The sequence below is a fragment of the Littorina saxatilis genome, linkage group LG13 (genome assembly GCF_037325665.1).
Source record: "Littorina saxatilis isolate snail1 linkage group LG13, US_GU_Lsax_2.0, whole genome shotgun sequence".
Taxonomy (NCBI): domain Eukaryota; kingdom Metazoa; phylum Mollusca; class Gastropoda; order Littorinimorpha; family Littorinidae; genus Littorina; species Littorina saxatilis.
The window spans coordinates 22,889,668-22,907,167 of record NC_090257.1 but is presented as its reverse complement, the minus strand read 5'-3'; the positions used below and the strand labels follow the sequence as shown (position 1 = coordinate 22,907,167).

The 17,500-nt window shown below is 44.1% G+C and overlaps 2 protein-coding genes across 6 annotated transcripts in view; one reads left to right on the top strand and one right to left on the bottom strand.

Annotated features, from left to right (window-relative positions):
- LOC138983898 (uncharacterized) overlaps positions 1-17,500 on the top strand; it is a 23,862-nt gene that overhangs the window by 5,511 nt on the left and 851 nt on the right. For 2 of the 3 annotated variants that reach the window (XM_070316715.1, XM_070316713.1), the window contains exons 2-6: positions 3,885-4,198; positions 4,881-5,045; positions 13,855-14,090; positions 15,229-15,368; positions 16,398-17,500. The exon at positions 16,398-17,500 is cut by the window's right edge and continues 851 nt beyond it. In XM_070316715.1, coding sequence (XP_070172816.1) covers positions 3,967-4,198; positions 4,881-5,045; positions 13,855-14,090; positions 15,229-15,368; positions 16,398-16,782 — 1,158 coding nt within the window. In that variant the 5' untranslated portion in view covers positions 3,885-3,966 and the 3' untranslated portion in view covers positions 16,783-17,500. Of the gene's footprint in view, positions 1-3,847; positions 4,199-4,880; positions 5,046-13,854; positions 14,091-15,228; positions 15,369-16,397 lie in introns of all 3 variants that reach the window. The other variant, XM_070316714.1, reaches the window with a different exon arrangement.
- On the bottom strand, positions 5,924-12,796 carry LOC138983897 (uncharacterized). 3 transcript variants are annotated; one of them, XM_070357238.1, is made up of 3 exons: positions 10,639-12,794; positions 8,270-8,421; positions 5,924-7,418 (listed from the first exon to the last, which is right to left on the bottom strand). In XM_070357238.1, exons 1-3 carry the CDS (start codon positions 10,901-10,903, stop codon positions 7,362-7,364), a joined length of 474 nt encoding a protein of 157 aa, XP_070213339.1. In that variant the 5' UTR covers positions 10,904-12,794; the 3' UTR covers positions 5,924-7,361. The 3 variants fall into 3 exon arrangements, with proteins under 3 accessions (XP_070213339.1, XP_070213338.1, XP_070213337.1); XM_070357237.1 differs by having other exon boundaries at positions 5,926-8,421; positions 9,860-12,796; XM_070357236.1 differs by having other exon boundaries at positions 5,940-8,421; positions 10,639-12,793.

Genomic DNA, 17,500 nt, shown 5'->3' with positions numbered 1-17,500 from the left:
TACGTTACTATTTTTAGAAGGTCACTGCACGTTACTATTTTTAGGTCTCCAGTGTTTTGCGCGTTTATCTCCTTTCCTTCGTGCGCCGGCGAAGCCGGCGTACACCCGGCAGAGACGGGTCCCAGGCGCAGCCTGGTATTCGGCTCTACTTCTTCCCGGCGAAGCCGTTACCCGGCGAAGCGGGTAATCATCTAGTTCACAAATATATCGACCCAACGGTCTTTTAAGTGCACAGACAAACAATTAATAACCAAAACTAATCTGGCTGATTTTTTCTAGTGATAGTTTCTAAGATTCTATTGCGGATATGTAAACAAATCAACAGTTAAATGTTCAGACCTGAAGAAGAGTGACAGAGTAATGGAACACTAAAAAAAACACAAGTTATTTTACTGGTAAATGCGAGAAATCAACACACGAAACAAGTGCAGGGTAATAGAAGAAAACGTCGGTCATATTACAATTAACACAAGGCATGAACCTGCTTTGGGTATCTTATTTTTTAAGGTCATAAAGATGCCGAGAGAGAGAGAGAGAGTGAGAGATAGAGACACATAGAGAGAGAGAGAGAGAGAGAGAGAGAGAGAGAGAGAGAGAGAGAGAGAGAGAGAGAGAGAGAAAGAGACAGAGAGAGAGAGAGAGAGAGAGAGAGAGAGAGAGATTTAAATGTTGGGTAATACACAGTACATATTCCATTCAGACCTTTCGCTACAAATCATTCTCATGGTAAATTCTAAAGCCGTACAAAAGTCTTGAATCAGCACTTCTCTAGCCTGAAGAGATACACAAGTATAATAGATTTGTATAGTTCAAATCATATCGACACAAATACTGTTTGTCAAGTTGACATTTTTACACTCATGCTATTCATGTTGTCTCAAAAGTGTCTTTGTCGGTAACGTTTGACTCTTTCCTTTGTGACGTCCTTTACAAACTACAAGCGTGTCTTTGTCGGTAACGTTTGATTCTTTCCTTTGTGACGTCCTTTACAAGCTACAAAAGTACATTCATGGAGTTAAATGACGGTACGTGTGGACACACCTGAAAGGCATAACTATAGGCGAATATTCCATTCAGACTCTCTGTGTCTGTCTGTCTGTCTGTCTATGTCTGTCTCTCTCACTGTCTGTCTGTCTGTCTGTCTATGTCTGTCTCTCTCACTGTCTGTCTGTCTGTCTCTCTCGCTCTCTCTCTCTCTTTCTCAAGTCGACCATCACAAACTGCTGGGTGTTAATATCGATAACAACTTGTCTTGGTCAACCCACATTGAGCAACTTAGTAAAGTGGTGTCAAAGAAAGTGTACCTCTTATATAGAATTAAACACTTCCTGAACTGCCACACCAGAAAATTATTCTTCATTGCTCATATTCAATCTGTTATTGATTACGCATCCACTCTATGGGACTCAGCAAGTGAAAATTCCTTAAAACCACTTAGCAGATTACATAAAAGAGCGCTAAAAGTAGTATTACTAAAGCACACTACCCTCACAGAGTTAGACTACATACATTTAGGGATCTTACCTCTAAAGTCAAGACTGCTTTTTAACAAAGGAATCTTTATGCATAAAATTATATCCGAAACTTTACCCCAAACCATTTGTTCAAAGTTCTCTTTGAAGAATTCACACCACCTTATGAAATTTAACACTCCTCTTCCTAGGATAGACTTATTTAAGTCTAGTCTAGTTTATTCAGGTGGCCGTCTCTGGAACGCTCTTCCGAATGCCTTACGGGAAGCTACCAGCACAGATTCTTTCAAAAACAAATATATATCCCATTTAATGAAAATAGTATATTCTTGATTGTTATGTCCTTTGAGACACAGTCACTCACTTTTGATTTATTGTTTTGTTTATGAAATTATGATGTTCTGCATAATATCCATTGTCTTGCAGAGTTGATGTACTATTGCATAGTATTCTTACTCTAATTGACTTGCAAATTTTTGCTTTGCACCTTGTCATGAACATGTATAAACTACAATGTTTCATATAATGCACGTATGTACATAAACTTATCCTGTTTTACTAATTATGTAAGTATTGTAGTAGTAGTAGTAGTAGTAGTTTTTATAGTAGATTTAGTCCCTCTTTAGGGCGAGGGCCAGATGCAAAAAAGTATACCAATGCTTATTCTGTTACCCTCGTAAAATAAAGAATTGTCATTGTCATTGTCATTGTCTCTCTCTCTCTCTCAGTCTCTCAGTCTGTCTCTCTCTCTCTCACGGTCTCTCTCTCTCTCTGTCTGTTTGTCTGTCTGTCTGTCCCTCTCTCTCTCCATGTCTCTGTCTTGCGCTCTCTCTCTCTCTCTCTCTCTCTCTCTCTCCCTGCCTGTCTCTGTCTCTGTCTGTCTCTCTCTCTGTCTCCCTCTCTCCCTCTCTCTATTCCCCCTACCCCGTGTCATGCATATACATTTGAACGCTCATCCATTTTCTTTTTCTTTTGCACGTGTTGTGTGCAATAATATGTTATGTTACCCTTTCGTTCACACCCCTTCCTAAGGGACAATGGCCTAATGAATAAACCATATCTCTCTCTCTTTCCCTCTCTCTCTCTCTCTCTCTCTCTCTCTCTCTCTCTCTTTCCCTCTCTCTCTCTCTCTCTCTCTCTCTCTCTTTCCCTCTCTCTCTCTCTCTCTCTCTCTCCCTCTCTCTCCGACTCCCTGTCTCTCTGTCTCTCTCTCCCTGTCTCTGTCTGTCTGTCTGTCTGTCTGCCTGTCTGTCTGTCTCTCTGTCTCCCCCTCTCTTTCTGTCTTTCTCTCTCTCTCTCTCTCTCTCTCTCTCTCTCTCTCTCTCTCTCTCTCTCTCTCTCTCTCTCTCTCTCTCTCTCTCTCTCTCTCTCTCTTACGGGAAGCTACCAGCACAGAATCTTTCAAAAACAAATATATATCCCATTTAATGAAAATAGTATATTCTTGATTGTTATATCCTTTGGGACACAGTCACTCACTTTTGATTTATAGTTTTGTTCACGAAATTATGATGTTCTGCATACTATCCATTGTCTTGCAGAGTTGATGTACTATTGCATAGTATTCTGACTCTAATTGACTTGCAAATTTTTGCTTTGCACCTTGTCATGAACATTTATAAACTACAATGTTTCATATAATGCACTTATGTACATAAACTTATACTGTTTTACTAATTATGTAAGTATGTAGTAGTAGTTATTATAGTAGATTTAGTCCCTCTTTAGGGCGAGGGCCAGATGCAAAAAAGTATACCAATGCTTATTCTGTTACCCCCGTAAAATAAAGAATTGTCAATGTCATTGTCATTGTCATTGTCATTGTCTCTCTCTCTCTCTTTCTCTTTCTCTTCTCTCTCTCTTTCTCTTTCTCTTTTTCGATACCAGTGAGCAACAAGACACTTGGAGGATCGATGTTCTTATCCCATGTTAGTTCCTCACCAGATCTGAGATGGTGAGCCGAACTTTTTCACGAGAAGAAGTGTGGCTTGAATTGATAAAATATTCCCAATCTGTATAGGGATCAGCAAGCCCCTGCTTTTTGGTAAACATTTTCTTTTAAATTTAATGTCTATGTCGAAGCGTTGACAGATCTGCGGTGGTGTACATGATCGTCTACAGGGGACGGAAGGTATCTTTAAAGAGGCATTTCTACATGCAGACAGAATGCCTGCAACAGCACGTATGGGGAACGTTTTTGTTGCGAATATGAAAAGTCCATACTCGAACAAGGGAAACAACAGCTGTTTATTGCCATTTGAAATGCAGCAAGATGCTTGCCTCCCCTTGAGCCTATTTGATCAGATTTGGTGTCATTGGTTTTCTTCCATGTTATGATTTTTAACATTTAATTTTTGAAGTACATTCTTCCGCAGGCAAAGGGTTACCAGCGGTTGTTCGAATTTTCTGCAGACAGACCAGCTTCACCCAGCACCGACGCTTTCAACATTGAGGGCTTACCGAGACCAAACTAAAGGCCGGCGAACTGAAAACCATGCCGGAGGTGTCCATATGGAGCCAACCATCTGCACCCCCGGGTTTGAGGATCAAACCAGAGGCAGCGGAGAACTACAAGCGAAACTTGGGAACTATCAAAAGTTTGGCCTTTGGTCAGGATGACTCCAGCTCGGCCTTGACCCCACGACGCTCCCCCCGCTGCCCAACGACTGCTGCCAAGGCCAACTATGAACGCAATGTCAGAAGCAGCTTGGGACATGGTTTGAATGGTATGAACTTGTTAGTCGTCATGCCAGGAGAATGTACTCAGAAAAACACACAAACAAACAGACATCACCAGCACTACCGCAAAGGAGAGCAACATAATTTTTTTATGCTGATGAAACCATCGTCCTCCTCGTCCTCGTCCTCGTCCTCGTCGTCATCATCAACATCATCATCATCATCATCATCATCATCATCATCATCATCATCATCATCATCATCATCATCATCATCATCATCATCATCAGGAGCAACAGTATCATCATCATCATCATCATCATCATCATCATCATCATCCTCATCATCCTCCTCATCATCATCAGGAGCAACAGTATCATCATTATCATCATCATCATCATCATCATCATCATCATCATCATCATCATCATCATCATCATCATCATCATCTCCTCCTCCTTCTCTCTCTGTCTCCAAGCCCCCTTTCTTCTTTCGCCCTTTTCCCCTTTTCCATCTCTCTTCCTTTATACCTCTTTGCTAGAAGGTTTATAGGTGCAATGAGTAAAGTACTTATTGAGATTGAGTGAAATGCCAAAGACCACCCTTTTTACACTCTTTGATTCGCAGGTGCACTTTATACCTTCTCCATTTTTTGACAGCATCGTTTAATTTTCTCTTTCGTAGTCTTACCTTTTCCTGTTCCTCTTCATGGTTACTTGTGTGCACTAGGTGTGGGTGCTGGCTCGCCACGGCCGTCCTCCGCACCACCGCCCCGTGTGACGTCACAGGGAGTGGGGATCTACAACATCAGCAGGGGCTCCCGCATGAAGCCCATCATTCACGAGAAGTCCACTGACGGACCCACACCCAGGCAACCCAGAGTTAAACCCGAAGGTTTCATTTGTTTTTGCCTTGATTGTTTTTTTGATAGTCCACTGATAGACACACGCTAAACCTGTCAATTGACGATATTCGGAACTAACTCTGTCTGGTTTGTATTGGTTGAGAAAGAACGAATACTCTTGCTTTTATTGAGTCAAACTTTTCCACGTGACATTATAGGCCAGTCACTATCTGAAACGTGTGGACAAGGAGCATGTGTTAAAAGTCCTTGTCTACATTTTTATACCCAAATCGCCATTTGACCATTAAAATGCAGAGTCTATTATCTACAAATATCAACAATACACCCCCTTTCGATCAGGAAAGACGAAGCCAGTGAAGCCGTTTGAAAATTCATTGTAGTATTCCAGCGTAGTACTCATATTAGGATATCCTTATTTGGAAAATGCCAAGCGCAAAACTCCTTTCAAATCCCGTGCATTTCGTGCGTTTAAAAAAAGCGTGGACAGCGCTCCAGTGTCAAACTGTTGCTGCACTTGTTTGGGCGTGGCTATAAGCATAGTGACATGAATTTGATTGGTCAGTATTTTTAGGCAAAGCACATGTTCTCAGCAAACAGAAAACAAAATATTGGAAGCGTGAGTCACGCTACCCAAAAATAAAATCTTTTTTTTACATATATTTTTTTTCTATAACTTTTTTCCCCATGGTTCATTCATCATTTGACATAATTTTGTATTGAAATCTAACCATAAGATTATTGAAAAAGAAAACAAAATATTGGAAGCGTGAGTCACGCTACCCAAAAATAAAAAAAATTTTTTTACATATATTTATGCTGTGCATAAAATCATTTTTGCATGTTCAGATGTGCGAGGATAGACAAGAATTTAAGATAAAAAGTTTTCCGAAACCGGACAATCAGCCAGCGCCAGCCAGCGCCACAGTCACCACCACAACCACATGAAACGTTCATTGCCAGTTTACGCTGAAAATGTTTATTGGTCGACACCACAGGTCGTTCATTTTCAGCGCAGATAATGCATACAAAATCAGTGGAATATTTTCATAAATTCCACAAAAACTATGATTGACATAATCATATACATTGGGTTGTACATTTGCATAAATTCACCAAGAACAAAAATTGTCTTACACATCATAGATGGCATTGTCCACTATGTATTAGCTTACTGTTTTTTGTTCTTGTTTCCAGCTTCACCAACAAGCTGTCAAATTTTACTAGACTGGTCACCGGGTTACTTCCCTTTATCTACCGCTTTCTGCATCCGCTCATTAGACCATCATCAAAAAACTTATATTGGCAACTCTAAAAAACAATAAACATTGTGTTTTAGCCCAATTAAAGCACATCGATTAAATACATAATGTCTGTCATTCACCACCAATCCGGCGGTACGCGCCCACACAACTACGTTATGGTGGAGTAAGGGGATGGCGGTGGGGTTGAAAATTTTCGCACAGTTGTTTGGGACGTCTGGCACTGGCTACCGCAGATGCAGAAATGGCAGAGAGACTGATCTTGGGCCGGCTGGCCAATGGGAAGACGGCATTCCGCTCATTAGTTATGCATATGACCTGTGCTCTGGCACCGTCTATACACCACAATCTCGCTTCTCTTCACACCCAAAAATATCATTTATGCTGTGCATAAAATCATTTTTGCATGTTCAGATGTGCGAGGATAGACAAGAATTTAAGATAAAAAGTTTTCCGAAACCGGACAATCAGCCAGCGCCAGCCAGCGCCACAGTCACCACCACAACCACATGAAACGTTCATTGCCAGTTTACGCTGAAAATGTTTATTGGTCGACACCACAGGTCGTTCATTTTCAGCGCAGATAATGCATACAAAATCAGTGGAATATTTTCATAAATTCCACAAAAACTATGATTGACATAATCATATACATTGGGTTGTACATTTGCATAAATTCACCAAGAACAAAAATTGTCTTACACATCATAGATGGCATTGTCCACTATGTATTAGCTTACTGTTTTTTGTTCTTGTTTCCAGCTTCACCAACAAGCTGTCAAATTTTACTAGACTGGTCACCGGGTTACTTCCCTTTATCTACCGCTTTCTGCATCCGCTCATTAGACCATCATCAAAAAACTTATATTGGCAACTCTAAAAAACAATAAACATTGTGTTTTAGCCCAATTAAAGCACATCGATTAAATACATAATGTCTGTCATTCACCACCAATCCGGCGGTACGCGCCACCACCTGATGACTCACATCAGGTACCGCCACCAATCAAAATCGACCTTTCTCGGAAAGTTGCACTGCACACTTTCTTATAATCCCAGGCTGCACTGCACACCTGTGATCCCATGTTAATGTTCTGCTGCACTGCACGCAGACATGTGCCTGACCTCCCCCTTTCTGTTGCACTGCACACAGAGAGAAGCCCTACGTTTTACCTGATCTACCAGTTGTGCACCCTGATGTAAGACAAGAAAGCGTTAGAAGACCATCTGCCCGCCTGACGGATTTGAGCGTCCGATGCCCCGTTCCGAGCCATGTGGGAGGCACCCCCAATCCTAAAGCTATGCGATTTGAAGTTCTGTTTGGGCAGGCCACAAAATTGGAAAACCAACTGTAGTTGCTCGTTGAATTCCCTGGCCGTTATGGGTGCCCCCGACATAGCTCGGAACAACGGCCCCGTTGCGTTCCCACGAATGCTCATGTAGGCCCGCATGGCCTCTACCGCGCATGGGACGCCTGCCTTGGCTTTCTCTACGGTATGGGTAACTGGTTTTGCGCTAGATTTGAAATTGCGGAACGTTATGGTCAATGCCTGTCCGTCCAGTCGGACATCTCCCCTATGCAATACGTTTTCTGGTTCCCGGGATACCGCCATTTCCCCCACCCGCAATAATGAGTGAAAGGCCAAGGTGCACATAGCCCGGAAACGTATCTTCTCGTAGTTCTCCCCAATGGCCACCTCGCTCTTCTCCATAATTGAGTTAAGGATAGGGACAGTAATGGGCAACCTTGTATCCTTCCCTTTGTCACCCACCCTTTTGCACCCCTGCAGTAGTCTTTTGACAGTATAATCAATAGTGGGATCCCCTAACCCATTCAATTTATGGACGCAACTGATTGCTGAAACTGCGGACATCACCGTTGAAGCCGCCTTCCCTTCCTCATGCAACGAACCAATGTACAGACACACCGCTGCAGTGCTCATTGGCAAGGAAGTAGAAAACCCTCTCTGTTTCAAAAAACTAGTCACGCTCACCCAGGTCCTTCTATATGCTTGTTGTGTCCCTTTGGCGTACGAGGCTGTCAACAGCTCTCCTAGTCGCCTATCCCCCCCAATTGTTCTGGCAGAGGTGAAATCCCAACCGGAAGTGGCTCTGCATGTGGACACAATTGCCGGAACCTCGTCATCTGAAAACGAGACAGCGCATCAGCAATTGCATTGTCAACACCCGCAATGTGTTGTGCTCGGACAACAATATTGTTCCGTAAACAGCACAAGACCAATTGTCTCACCAGAATCATCACCAGGGGTTCTTTTGATGTCTGCTTAGTAATTACGGATACTAAATCTAAATTATCTGTATGAATGACTAAGTATTTGTTCTGAAAGGCCAGCGCCCATGTCTCCAGAGCCAAAACGATAGGATACAATTCCAGTAGGGTGATATTTTGGAGTCGCCACCAGTCGGACCACCTACCCTGAAACCACTGCCTACCGAACAAAGCCCCGTATCCCACTGCCCCGGATGCATCCGTCACTAAATCCAGCTCTTCTGAGGATACTTCCTTGTTCATGAGAAAAAAGCACTTCCCGTTAAATGACTGCAGAAAAGTTAGCCCAGTCTTCAAATCCTCTTTCACCCCTTGGTTCAGCCTCACGAAGAATAGCTGAGAGCGTATGCCTCTAATCAAGTCGATCAATCTCCTCAAGAACGCCCTCCCTGGCACCACTGCCTGGCAAGCAAAGTTCAGCAACCCTATGACCGACTGAATTTCCTTCACTGTTGCTTTCTTCTTTTGTAGTAGGTTCTGTATTTCTTGGGCACACTTCGTGAGTTTTTCCACCGGCAGCCGAATTTCTCTTTCGATTGTGTCTATCTCTATTCCCAGGAATGTCAACCTCGTCTCTGGGCCCTCCGTCTTATCAGGTGCCATGGGAACTCCTATTTCCTCACACAAACCCAGAAATTTGTCTAGGTATTCTTTGCCTAGCTGCTTCGATACTGCCGCAAGGAAAAAATCATCCAGGTAGTGCACTAATGGTATCCCTAACTTCTGAACAGCAATCCACTCCAAAGCCGTGCCTAGTTCTTCGAACAAGTGACAAGACGAAGAACAACCCATCTGAAGCGAAAGATCAACATAAAAACTTCCTTGCCAGCTCAGTACGAAGAGGTTTTGGTCACTAGGGTGAATAGGCAACAACCTAAAAGCTTTCTCCACATCAGTTTTTGCCATAAATGCTGTATTTCCTACTGTCTGCACTAACTGTACTGCATCTTGCACATTGGCATATGACACTGTGGCCATGTCTTCCTCTATGAAATCATTTATGGATGCCCCCTTCGGGTGAGATAGATGATGTATCATCCTATACTTTCCTTTCGTCTTTTTCTCTACCAAGCCGATTGGAGAACATTGGAACTGAGTAAAAGGAATATGCCTAAAGGGACCTACTAACCTCCCCTCTTCTATTTCCTTCTTTATGTGCGCTTCTACTACTTCTGGCATTTCTTCTGCTGACTTCAGGTTCTTCTGAACTACACTATTTGGGGCTCCTGTGAACCCTACCCGGAAACCCTCTCTGAATCCCTGTATTAAAGCCCGCTTCTTCTGTGGATCGTACCCTTCCAGCCACTTTTCCAGCTTGTCCGCCTTCACTGGCGTGGCCCCCGTGCCCCAGTCTTCATTTCTTTCCTTCTCCTGCTTCTTTTCCCCCCCGTCCCGCTCGAAAGGGGTGCCCTTTGGCGCTGCATTTTCGGATTGCGTGTTGCCCCCCACACTGCGAGCAAAAGTGCTTGAAGCCACAATTGGGGCGGCTGCAAGATCCCTGTTCATTGAACTGGAAGCAGAAGCCCCCCACTTTGGCTGGGTTTCCACTTCCAGTCTTCCCCCCTGCGCCACCCTGCGGCTTCTTCTTTCCCCCGTCATGGGTCTGGGTGGCAGGCTCTAAGCGGGTGGTGGCGAACAGGTCCGCGTCGCTGTCCCCCCATGCCCTTTCTCCTGCAGCAATTGCGAGCCGGTAGCGGTAGTCATAGTCCCGCCAATTGCCCTGCAGCTCATGCAGGGTACACACCCGAGCAAAGTGGGCACCCAGGCCCCTGTGTACCTCTTTCGCTCTGTCCTGTAGTATAGTGGTATAAATGTTCCAGGCCTTCACCCACTCTGTGAAGGTTAACAGTTTCTTTTCTTTCTTCTTCTTCTTCTTCTTTTTGTCTTCATCGTCCTCATCCGAGTCCTCCTCCAGCATTTCCTTCGGGTCCGCGGGCAGGAGTATTGCGAACCTAACCGCCACACCGCTCCAGATCTTTTCCTTTATTGTCTTTGGCACGTGTAGGTCAATGGGCAACATTTTCTGGTTGCCGGTTGCCCACGCCTGTGTACCGCTAGTGTTAGATTGCTCACCGGAGTGTCCAGAGTGCCCAGCCATGCCTGAGTTGGATTTTCCACCCGTAGAGGAGGTCGATCCTGCGGGCGATGCCTCAGGCGCCGGCGTCTTGGCGGCCCGAATCTCCGCAATCTCCTTCCTCAGGGCCTTCTGCTCAGCAAGGAGCTGGGTTAGCGACTCCTTCACGCCCATTTCGTCCTCTCCTTCAGCCTCCTCGTCTCGAAACCTCTTCGGGGGCTGCTTTGAGGGACGCCCCGGTCGCTTGGTTGGACGCTTCGACATCCTGAAACATTTCAAAGGCCACTAAGCATCAGGGGCCTATTTTTTTTTTTTTTTTTTTTTTTTTTTTTTTTTTTTTTTTTATATATATGCAGCACGGGCTGTACCAATAAAACATTCCCCATGAAGTCACAACCGGTTCTACCAAACCAGAACCAACAATGACGTCACTCCAGAAGCTGGAAAGGATATTCCCTCCTATTCCACTCCCGGCATCAAAGCTCTGCGTCTGGCGTCTTCGGTAGAACCCAACCACTTCAGTCTGGGAATAAACCTTGGTACCCCGTTCGTGCTGCATCTACACTCCTATTGTGGTTCTGCCCTCAGCACGAGAGTACACCTAAGAAAACACTGTCAATCTGATCATGCAGCACGGGCTGTACCAATACACATTCCCCATGAAGTCACAACCGGTTCTACCAAACCAGAACCAACAATGACGTCACTCCAAAAGCTGGAAAGGATACCCCATCCTATTCCACTCCCGGCATCAAAGCTCTGCGTCTGGCGTCTTCGGTAGAACCCAACCACTTCAGTCTGGGAATAAACCTTGGTACCCCGTCCGTGCTGCATCTACCCCTATTGTGGTTCTGCCATCAGCACGAGAGGATACCGGCTATCACTATTAGCCCCCACTTCCCTCTCACCCGCTGAACAACCACAACACCTTCTTACCTCATTGGTCTATATGCCGACTGTCCAACAGAACTTTTCTCAGTGCTCTGTACAGTAGCATGTGCCCCGACCCTGACAGATGAATCCCATCTGCTAAAAAATGTTTCTGATACTGAGCAAACTTCTCTGCTGGAGGGAAAGCCACGTAGTGGGGGAACAAACCCACTATCCTGTGTGCCGTTTTCAGCTGTTGATGAAGAAGCCTATTCACCTCCCTGGCTATGTCATTGAAACCCCCCCAGCCACTGTATCTCTGTGTCATCCCTGACACCACCACTACTGAGTTTGCCAATGTTTGCACCCTCACACACAGATGCCACAGCTCACGAAACACTTTATTCGGTGTCGTTCCGGGAACAATATTATTGTCCCCCACCATTAGCACTATCACTCCCCATTTTTTCCGGGTGAAAATGGCCCTGTTCTGTTCTAGCATTGATTCAACGTCGCTTATTTTTCGGCCCCCTCTCCCATCGAATATCTGCTCAAAACCATCAAAACCTAAATCTGGCCGCACCCCCTCATCTGTGTTCACAAATCGCTGAAACCTCCACGTGAAAGAGTGCCCGACCACCGCACAACTTGTAAACATTTTCGCTCCCGCCGTCTTTCTTCACAAAGAAACTAGTCACGTGACCGAGCGATTCGCGTTGCCACTGCTCGGACCAATTTTAATGCCAGGAGAAGATGATACTGTCTTCTTTTCTCCCTGAACACTTTTACTGACGGCTGTCAGCTAATTGTACCATCACCGTCCTTAGCTATCACCCTCGTTCCTTCGAGTGTCACTCCCGGCAAACGTGAAACCACGTGTTTCTGCCTACGGTGCCACGCTGTCTCCCAGTTTCCCAAACTCCAAACTTTCCTTGCAGACAACTAATTGGCCCCACTCGAGCCTATTACCGCTGTTTCGATCTCAATCGCCCCTCTCGACAATCAAGCAACAAAACAAAACAAAACAAGGTAAAAGTACGTGTACCTTCTCTTTCCAAAATCCTTGAAACGTTGAAAATTTTCGCACAGTTGTTTGGGACGTCTGGCACTGGCTACCGCAGATGCAGAAATGGCAGAGAGACTGATCTTGGGCCGGCTGGCCAATGGGAAGACGGCATTCCGCTCATTAGTTATGCATATGACCTGTGCTCTGGCACCGTCTATACACCACAATCTCGCTTCTCTTCACACCCAAAAATATCATTTTTTTTTCTATAACTTTTTTCCCCATGGTTCATTCATCATTTGACATAATTTTGTATTGAAATCTAACCATAAGATTATTGAAAAAAAGCAAAAATGTAGACGACCACCTTTAAAAGTCTGCCTCAATAAAAGCTAGAGCATTCATTTTTGCACAACCAATACAAACCCGACATAATTATTTTCGGAGTTCGTTTATTCGAACGGATGATGTCGTAATACAGTTTGCTACGTGAAAAAAAGCAATCGTTGCCCATTCGACGTAGACTAGCAAAAACAATACTTGATCTACCTGGCGATTTAAACTCGCAAAACAAATGGTAAAACCACGGAGTTATACTGTACATTGATTTTCAGTCTTTCTTTCTTTATTTGGTGTTTAACGTCGTTTTCAACCACGAAGGTTATATCGCGACGGGGAAAGGGGGGGGGGGGGGGAAGATGGGATAGAGCCACTTGTTAATTGTTTCTTGTTCACAAAAGCACTAATCAAAAAATTGCTCCAGGGGCTTGGAACGTAGTACAATATATGACCTTACTGGGAGAATGCAAGTTTTCAGTACAAAGGACTTAACATTTCTTACATACTACTTGACTAAAATTGATTTTCAGTATGTAACTCAGTGGGTAAAGCAAACATGGATAAGGCAGGGGTGCATCATGCATGGAACTCATTGTTAGGCGCTTTTGCATGTGAACAGAGAGACCATTCTATTGCTCTCGATTACTTCTATAACATGTGAAAAGTGGGAGCAGAAGTCACACGAAAAGCCAGCATAATTTTTCTGTAAGTTGTTAAACTTGACTTAAAAATCAAAATACAAGAAAGGTAGGTTGTTGGAACGTTTGTTAATGACAAAACAATAGCTTACAATAGTGAATGTATTGTTTTGTCAATAACAAACGTTCCAACAACCTACCTTTCTTGTTTGTTTATTCTAAATTTTGGAACGTTGGCAGTCTCTTTGTTTTTGGATTAACTTGACTTAAGCATTATTCAAATTCTTGTTTTCCTCGAAACTTAAAAAAAGAAGAGATTATTATGCAGTTTTCTTATGATCGTTCATTTGTTTGGGTTGTAGCCCAAGGAATCGCCGCTATCAGCCAAGGAACGCGGATGAAGCCGATCGTGCATGAGACGTATGACAAGGGGCCGCCACCCATACAGCCCAGAGTCAAACCGGAAGGGGAAGGCATTGCCACCGTCAGCAAAGGTCCGCGCATGCGCATTCTGCTCAACGAGTTCGCCAAGAACGGGCCGTCACCAAGGCAACCACGGGTGAAACGAGAGGGCGAGAATAATTATGAACTTGACAAGGTAACGGAATCAAGAACGGAGTCAGTAAGAAATTGTAAAAAATAATCTCGATTGAAGCATTCTCTGACTTTCAAATACGGTATCTTTCTGTATCTCTAACTTCTTCCTTCTTTTTCTTCCTTCTTCTTCTTCTTCTTCTTCTTCTTCTTCTTCGTTCATGGGCTGAAACTCCCACGTTGACTCATGTTTTTGCATGAGAGGGTTTTTACCCCGCTGTTCAGGCAGCATACGCCGATTTCGGGGGAGGCATGCTGGGTATTTTTGTGTTTCTATAACCCACCGAACTCTGACATGGATTACAGGATCTTTTCCGTGCGCACTTGGTCTTGTGCTTGCGTGTACACACGAAGGGGGATAAGTCACTAGCAGGTCTGCACATAAGTTGACCTGGGAGATAGGAAAAATCCCCACCCTTAACCCACCAGGCGGCCGCGGCCGGGATTCGAACTCACGACCTTCCGATTAAGAGGCCGACGTCTTACCACCACGCCACTGCGCCCGTCCAACTTCTTCCAATATATATTATCCTTCTTCCATTTCATGAAGTGGGTCCTTTTTGGACGTTTTTCTAATTGTTTGTCTTTCGCCCTCCCCTATCTCTCTCTCTTTCGATCTCCCAATCTGTCTGTCTGTCTCCCAATTTACACCAGTCCTTTCTGCATATTTTTGTGTGTCTTTTTGTGTCTCAATCGATTCGTTTCCCGTTCTGCAAATCTCTGTCTTTCGGCAATATATTTTTTTTAGACTTTATATCCGTGACATCTTACACGACATACAACTATGAAAAATGTGCTGAAATGTGGGTAATAAGTGTGTGGAAAAATGTGCAGAGTGAAGGCATATTTTTATCATTGAATGTAATGCGAGTATTAGGCTGTGCTTTTCTTTGTGTGATGTGATTCGGTTTACTGAGGCATTTTTTGTATGAGATGAGCCCCCCCCCCCCCCCCCCCCCAAAAAAAAAAAAAAAAAAAAATCTGTTTGGGCTTACAATCATCAATAATGCGCAAGCTACTGCACACAGGTTACGGAACGATGATCATTCAGTTAACCTCTATGGCTGCAAAACTGTTGACATTGACTTAAATGTGATTTCTAACACAAGAGACAAATGACAGCAATTTGCTCTGTGCAACAGGGCGAGCGAATCAGCAAGCTACTGCACACAGAGTACAACACAGCGCCCGTGCAACACGATGCAGTCCCACGGATCAAGCGAGAAGGAGAAGACAACTATGCACTGGACCTCGGCAAGCGCATGGGTAGACTTGTGCATGAGTAAGTACATGGCCATCAGTTCCCGAATTAGACTGCAGAGAGAGAGCGAGAGAGAGAGGAGAGAGAGAGAGAGAGAGAGAGAGAGAGAGAGAGAGAGAGAGAGAGAGAGAGAGAGAGAGAGAGAGAGAGAGAGAGAGAGAGAGAGAGAGAGAGCTGAATTCAGTCAAGCGGTCCCCCTGGCACAAGGGAGATAATCCCAGTGCTCAACGCGACTAGTTACCAGTCATAGCATAGTTGTCTCCCTTACTTAGACGTGTTTCAGCCGAAACTAAGCCAAGGTGGTGAACAGATCAATTCTCGAGAACAGGTGACGAATCGACAGAAACGGAGAGTACGACATCAAGCAGTTCTTTCAGCAACAACACTGTGACCTCAGTCAAACATGTAGGCCTAGTGCTCTTGAACGTTGAAGTGACATAACGGACATCAAAGGGACACAGGGGCGACATAATTAGGATTCATTGAACTGTGATGTGCGTATGCCAATCAGGCTGAGGAATACTTGAAGCAGGTGTCTTTCTAATTTTTTTAATTTTTTTTTTATAAGTGGGAATCAGCTTTTTTTCTGAGATATTAGGGCTTACAAACGGAGATGCCTTATATTAAATTCCTAACGGAAATATCTTATTTTACATTCTTAATATAACATCAACACTTTTTCATAATATATTTCTCATTTGTACTTGACAAAGACAGGGCGAATTTATTGAACTGAACAATGACAATGCTAAAGAAGGACCATATCATGAGCTGTACATCCTGCTCTTTTCTTTTATCACAACGCAGCACCTTTTGCGCATTGATGATACAAGTTTTTCTTTCGATTCTGTTTGTACAACTAGGAACAGATGGTGTCATCGATTAAACATTTTATACTCAAATTTCAAATGTTGTGTGTGCTTACTGATTTAGACCAACAAAAACCTTTCAGCTGGGACTTGTTTGAAAGTTACGGATAATCGTACAAATATTACATTTGACCAATTCTTAAGATGTTACATGATTTGTGTCGTGTCATTTTTCCCACAGCTACGGTAAAAGCGAGGGCTCACCACGAGGGGCGCCACGCGTCAAGCGAGATGGGGAAGACAACTACGATCTGGACAGAGGACGACGCATGGCCAACGTTCTTCAGTCCTCCGCCCTTCCCCTCTCCGCCCGTCCAGCTCCTAGGGTCAAGCGGGAGGGGGGAGACAGCTACGATTTGGACAGAGGGGGCAGGATGTCCAGACTGATGCACGAGAGTAACAACGTAACGGCCAGCTCGGCCGGACACAAGATTTCTCGTGTCCTGGGAAATAGCGCACAGCGGAACTGGCTGAAAGGCCAGGTGGGAACTCTGGGTAAAATCCTCAGGCAGAATGCTCGGAAGTCCATCGTTTACACGCCTGGGGAGCGGGTGAAAAGATGTTAGCAAAAAGACTGAGACTAAACTAGAATGCGGAGGCTTTTTGGTATAATGGAGTTTCAAGATTTTATTTGAGGAAAGACTGTGATACTTAAGTTTATTGTCTCAAAATCAGTGCAGCAATTGTGAGTTTCCCTACTTTGAAGAAGAAGAAAACCAAAGCCGGTTTGTTGTAATTAGTCAAAAACAAGGCGAGAAATGTAACTTTGACTGAGAAACTGGCAGACAATAACACAAAGCTAGGAATTTAGACATGAACAAAAACAACTTGGATTTCTGCTTCTGGAGCTCAGTGCGGCTATTGCAAAAGTTGCATGACTTCGAAGACGCCGGAGAGGACCATGTCAGTTTGTTGCAACTTAGAAAAAATGTAACGATACCCACGAACTCTCAGCCTAGAGGTTCCCTTGACCCCCTGTTAGTTTGAAAACGGAGATGCCGATGGTAAACAAATCTACTTACTTTGTTGTCCGCAAAGCCAAATGCACTGATTTTCTGATTTTTTTCTCTCGCGGAAACAAAAGCTGCTTTGCCTTTTTGATGTAGTGATGTCGATCAAGAAAAAATCCCCTTGTGATGTCCGAAAACGTTAAATTGGTGCTTGAGATACTAACTGATCAAACAAGGAGCAGAAGCTGAACAAAATTATCAGAAGCGTAAATTAGGATAGGTTTATAATTTATTGACTTCAAACTACTACCCGTAGAACTTTGCGGAGAAAACG